General features: G+C 52.8%; 1 protein-coding gene across 2 annotated transcripts in view; it reads left to right on the forward strand.

Annotated features, from left to right (window-relative positions):
* The window catches only part of ITGB5 (integrin subunit beta 5), a 105,040-nt gene extending 99,611 nt beyond the window's left edge, over positions 1-5,429 (forward strand). For both annotated transcript variants that reach the window (XM_063086906.1, XM_063086991.1), the window contains 4 exons: positions 79-179; positions 2,717-2,836; positions 4,110-4,276; positions 4,940-5,429. In XM_063086906.1, the coding sequence (XP_062942976.1) occupies positions 79-179; positions 2,717-2,836; positions 4,110-4,276; positions 4,940-5,035 (484 nt within the window). In that variant the 3' untranslated portion in view covers positions 5,036-5,429. The remainder of the gene's footprint in view (positions 1-78; positions 180-2,716; positions 2,837-4,109; positions 4,277-4,939) is intronic.
* The last annotated feature ends 625 nt before the right edge of the window (positions 5,430-6,054 follow it).

The following is a 6,054-nucleotide window of genomic DNA, read 5'->3' on the forward strand; positions in this document are numbered from 1 at the left end:
CATTGTTGGGAGCTCAGTGACATGTGTGGAACTGTCACACAGCATCTGACAACCACCGTTATTTCCTCTTTTCCAAAGAGATTGCGTCGAGTGCTTGCTGCTTCACTCAGGGAAACCTGACAACCAGACCTGCCAACACGTGTGCAAGGACGAGGTGATCACACGGGTGGACTCCATCGGTAAGTGTGCCTGGTCTTGGCAGACACCTAGAGGTTTTCTCCTCCTAGGGAGGAAGGTGGGTTTAGCCCAGAGCTGGGAAGCACAGCCCAGGCTCCCTCAGCACGACTGCTGCTCCCCAGAAGGATGCTGTGGGGGAACCTCCCACTCTGCAGGTGGGGTATGAAATGGTGCTTTGGGAAAACAGTCTGGCAGTTCCCAAAAAGTTCAACATAGAATCACCATACAACCCAGCAATTGCACTCCAAAGTATATACCCAAGAAAACTGGGTCCATATGTTCACACAAAAACCTATACACGGACTGGCCAGTTAGCTCGGTTAGAGAGTGGTGCTGATAACACCAAGGTCCAGGGTTCCATCCCTGTACTGGCCAGCCAGCAAAACAAACAAACAGACCTGTACACAAGTGTTCATAGCAGCACTATCCGTAATAGTCAAAGGTTGGAACAACCCAAATGTCCATCAACTCATGAATGGTAAACAAAATGTGGTAGATCCATACAATGAAATATTAATTTGGCCGTTAAAAAGAATGAAGTACTGACACATGCTACAACGTGGATGAGCCATGAAAACATTATAAAAGAACATATATGATTCTATGTATATGAAATGTCCAAAATAGGTAAAGCCATCGAGACAGAAGGTAGAATAGTGGTGGCCAAGGGCTGGGGAGAGGGGAAACTGGGATTGAGTGCTAACAGGTACAGATTTCTTTTGGGGGTGATGGAAATGTTCTGGAATGGTTATCCAACATTGTGAGTTTACTAAAACTAATGATTGTATACTTTAAAGTAGTTTAAATGGTAAACATAACAAAGACTATGTAGCTTGAAAGGGAACCTGCATTGAAGGCTCCTCTTTTGGGCAGGCCCCCCCCTGCACTTGACCTCCATGTAGCTTCTGCACACTCCTGGCCCCCAGCCGCCTGTCCACCGTACTCAGACTTACCTCTTTTGTAGACCTCCTTGCTCCCTGGTTGTGACTGACCGCTTGGCCAGGGCATGGCTCTGAGTGTGTTGAGTCCTGTGTCCATCCCGCACACACTTGTGAGCACCCAGATCTGCTAGGTGTGGTGTGTGCTTCTCGTGGGCAGGCAGTGGGGCGTGGGTCCTCCGTAGTCCAGCTTCTCACAGTCCCAGCCTCCTGCCCCTGCTTCTGCCTCACTGCTGACGGCCTGGCTTACTGCTTGCAGACCTGGGCCAGTTGCCCCCTAACAAGGCACACATGGTCAGAAAAGTTTCCTTCCTGCGGCCCACCGACTGAGTCACTCGGTCCTTGTGCATGCACCTCTGCTCCCCAATCCAGCCCAATGAGATGGATCGGCAGAGAGTTTATGTTCTAATTCATCATCTGCCCTTTCCTTCCATCTCCTAGATTATTTTTCATATGCAAACACACAGTCACCCAGCCCAGGCTATGATTAAAGGCCTGAGAGAAGTCCAGGCCTTCATGTTTGAAAACCACACTAATTTATCTTCTCCCAGGTTAAAACTCCTTTGAGCCAACAAGGTTGAGCTGGAGGAGCTGGAAAGCAGTTCGCGTCATGGTACTAAGCTTCAGCTGTTACTCAGGACTGCTTGGCCGTCCTTCACACCCTCCACACGTTCCCCTGGCTCCTTTCCCTTTGAAGAGCCAATCTCCTGTCCCTCTCCCGGGGAAGCCTTGTGTCCGGCTAGGGCTCACAGACCCTTCAAGCCTGTTGTACAGACTGGGTCATAGACCCTTCAAACCCGTTCTGCAGACTGGGTCACAGGCCCCTCATATGTAGGTTGCGAGCTAAGTATTGGAAAGATCCTGGGAGCCGTTGGCAAAGCTGACATGCTCAACTCAGATGCAAGTGACTATTTGTCCATTTTCCTTACGCCTTGGAATGCAGATAATGCCTGGACGGGACGTGGAGACAGGGAAGAGTTGTGGCAGCTGAGGAAGGGGCCTCTTTACCTGAAGGGGCGAGGCCAGGTGGTGTCTGGGGTAGGGCTGGGCAGTGGCCTGACCTCCAGCACTGGCTCACTTGATCTCAGGCTGTGGCACCCCTGTGGGGACCAGTCTCATCCAAATGTCCTCATCACCCTGTGCCTTTTTGATTTACGTGGCAGGAAGGAGCTGCTGCTCTCAGCCCAGATGCACTGGGCTCGTTCCCAAGTGTGGACTCTCACTCAGGCCTCCAGGGGATTGGAATGGCTCTTTTCTTCATCCTTTTAATTTCCATGGCCTATTCCACGCCCCACCCCCACCCCTACCTCACCTACTAAAGCCTTCTTTTATTTCACATAACCTCAGCAAATGCTTCAGAGGCTTGAAGATCTTCTGTGTTCCACGTGTCACCAAAGCAATCTAAACTCAGCCCTGGCCTGCGTTCTCGACGTGAGAACACTGAAGTCATGTGTGAAGGCCTAGCCTCCCTTTAAGACACTCTACCCCACCCCCACCCCCACTCCTTCCTCCTCTAAGGTGCTCAGCTCCCTGCCTGACCATCAGCACCTCTTGGTTGCTCAGACGGATGCTCAGGACGTTTCTGCTTGACTTTCTTCTAGTGAAAGATGACCAGGAGGCTGTGCTTTGCTTCTACAAAACTGCCAAGGACTGCGTCATGATGTTCACCTACTCAGAGCTGCCCAGCGGCAAGTCCAACCTGACGGTGCTCAGGCAGCCAGGTGGGTGGGGACCCTGAGGCTCTGGCCCACGGCCGACCTTGGGTCCTGATTTGTAAATACCAGATAGCCGAGAGATACAGTTCCTTGTGGGGGTCAAGACTGGGGCCACCGCTACCCCCTCTTAGAGTTTAGAAGAAAGGCAGTAGTGAGCTGGGGACCCACTGCTGGGCAGAACTCTGGGGGCACAGTTGGGCAGTGAGGGTTATAGGAGGATAGGGCCCTGCCCCGGGGGAGGGACTCATCTTGGAGGAATCAGAGCACAGGGGTGAGAACACACCTCACTGGGGCAGCTGAGGGGAGCGAGGAACTGCCGTATCCTGCAGGGACGGGCCTCATCCAGGCAGGGAGCTTCCAGCACACCCCAGGCCCTGCCAGGGTGCTGCCCTTCCTTGTGTGGATCCCAGGAAGGACAGATGGAGTGCTGGGCTAAACATTCCTGCCTGCTGCCGTACTTGGCTCCCTGGGCCACTGAGGAGGTCAAGATTTAATCCAAATACCACCGTTCTGCCTCATGCTTTGGGCCCAGGGACGAACAGGCTTTGCCTTGGAGTAATTGGGATTTCTAGCACTGCCCTTTCATTCTTCTGGAGTGAGGGAGTAGAAAAAGATTTGCTCTGTTCACAGCATTGCATACTCTTTTCCAAATTGGGCCAAACCACGTAACATTGCTTTCCTGGGCCAGAGGCAGAGGGAGGTGTGGGACTGTCCCAGGATAAGTGCCTGTGAGCAGGAGGCTTTGTTTCCAAGAGCTGCCTTTGCGCTCCTTTGAAAATAAGCACGTTTGCACCGAGAGGCTCCACACAAAGGGCTTACAGATGCTGGCTGGCCCCAGCCCAGTCCTGGTGGAAGTGGCTCAGGCTGCCTCCTGCCTGCCCAGTCTGCTCCTGGAGCCATTTATGTGAAAGCCAAGCCTGGGCCAGCATCCCACCTGGAGACTAGGGCAGCCTGGGCCAGGCTGGGCACAGGTGCTGCCCGTTCAGGGAAGTACAGCCGCACACCAGGGCTCATCTAGGCTTTGCCATCAATCTGCTGTATGACCTTGGGACAGCCACCATTTCTCTTTGACTCTTTCACTTTCTGCATGTTGCGGAAACCTTCCTGTCCTTCCCCCTCCCACAAGTCTCCCAGATGCAACGTAAGAATGGAAGAGAGAGCAGAGGCAACGGCCTTGGGGAGGGGCGCACCTTCTATCTCAGACAGGCCTGAGGTTGGGTGGGAGGGAGTGGGGGTGCTGCTGCCTCTGCTCATTGTACGTGCCTCCTGGTCCCTCCAGAGTGTGGCACCGCCCCCAACGCCATGACCATCCTCCTGGCTGTGGTCGGCAGCATTCTCCTGGTTGGGATTGCGCTCTTGGCCATCTGGAAGCTGCTTGTCACCATCCATGACCGGCGAGAGTTTGCAAAGTTCCAAAGTGAGCGATCCAGGGCCCGCTACGAAATGGTAAGGCAGTGGGAAATCAGAAGTAGAAAAGACTTCAAGCCCAGAGGCGTGGTTGAGTTCAACTGTGTTAGCGGTAAAGGCCCACTAGTATCTTTGGCATTAAAAACAAAGAACTAACACCTGAAGGGCTGTGCCCAGTTCTGGATGGTGGGAATTGCACAGCCCTGGTGGGAATTGTTGCAAAGCCCTGCTCAGGGCCCAGGTCGAGGGAGTCGAGGGAGTCGAGGGCAGGTGGGAGGAGGCGGGGCAGAGGTGCGAGCTTCGGCAGGAAGAGTCTGACCCACAGGGAAGGAGCTCCATTGTCTCTAGTCTGTTACAGTACTCATATGTGTAAGTCTTGTCTCCCGAAGCAAACTGCAAGCTCCTGAAGGATCAGCATGGAGTAAGTGCCCTTCCAATCCCCAGAGTTAGTTTCTGTTGAAGTTGGAAGGGACCTCAGAGACCATCAGACCCAATCCCTCATTTCAGACATGAAGCGTGAAAGCTCAGAGAAGGCAAGGGACTTTCAAGGGACGTGGAGTGAGGCAGAATCAGTCCTGAGCCCAAGGCTGTCACTTCCCATCTGCACATTCTTCCTGGTGCCTTCCTGAGGACTGACCTAGAGGGGGTCTTGGTTTGGGTGAGTGACCTAACACGTGTCCTCTTCCCTTCTGTGTCCTGCAGGCTTCAAACCCTCTGTACAGAAAGCCCATCTCCACACACACTGTTGACTTCACCTTCAACAAGTTCAACAAATCCTACAATGGCACAGTGGACTGATCTCTCCTCCTAGAGGGGCAGAGGGGGACTAAGGAAAAAAATCAGACTGAAATGCCTGGGCCAGCTTCTCGCCTTGCTCACGCTCCCTAGCTAGGCCAGCACAGAGAAGATCTTCCAGTGAGCCTGGGCCAGGATCCCAGCGCCTACTGGGCTGGCCCCTCCGAGCCCGGGAAAAGCAAGGAGACCTGGGTGCTCTCGGCTTTCCTGCCACATCCAGCTTGTTGTCTCAGTGGACTGCTGAGATGCTGGGCTGCCTCTCCCTTCCAGGAAGGTGGGGCCGCCAGCCTGGCCAGGCAGCAAGGCCAGTGGGAAGGGTCAGAGTGTGTAAAATCAACATACAGTCTGGCTTTCTTTGTGTCGATCATTTTTATATGAAATAAAAAGATCATGCATTTATGGCGTAGTTCTGATCACTGAGAATTGCCTGCTTAATGTCTGTGCCTCATGCGTGAGTGTTGGTGACGGGATTGTTGAGATGCCTGTTTGAAGGTGCATAGTTTGCAAATGTCAGTCTTCCTCCTGTCCATATATATTTTTCCCCTGAAACCATGAGGGCAAACTGTTCATATTTGTTTAGTATTTTTGTAATGAAAAGGAAAGAGATTGTTTGAGATTGAAAGTAAAGATTGAAACCAAAAATGTTTGTGTTTGCCTGATACTCTCTACGACGTGTGTGTTCTGTTCTGAGTGGTCTTGAATGGTGCCCCCGTGGGGACTGAAGTGGCCATGTACTCCCTCAAGGACCAGACATGAGCCAGGCCAGTGCTCCAGACCAGGACTTGTCAGACAGGGCTCCACAAGGTGCTCGGGGCAGTCGGAGTGGTCCAGGGAGCACTGAGCAGGTGCCTTTGGACCCTCCCAGCATCTGCTTGGAGTTCCATGCTAGAAATGGTGAAAAACACCCCTCTAGCTTCCCTCCCCTGTTCTGAGGTGCTGAGGCTGGAAATAGATTGTACAGATGAGGGAAGGTTGAGCTGTGGTTTCCACACAAAGTCACTCCTTACACATTGTTACCAGTA

This window comes from Cynocephalus volans, chromosome 1 (genome assembly GCF_027409185.1).
Source record: "Cynocephalus volans isolate mCynVol1 chromosome 1, mCynVol1.pri, whole genome shotgun sequence".
Classification (NCBI taxonomy): domain Eukaryota; kingdom Metazoa; phylum Chordata; class Mammalia; order Dermoptera; family Cynocephalidae; genus Cynocephalus; species Cynocephalus volans.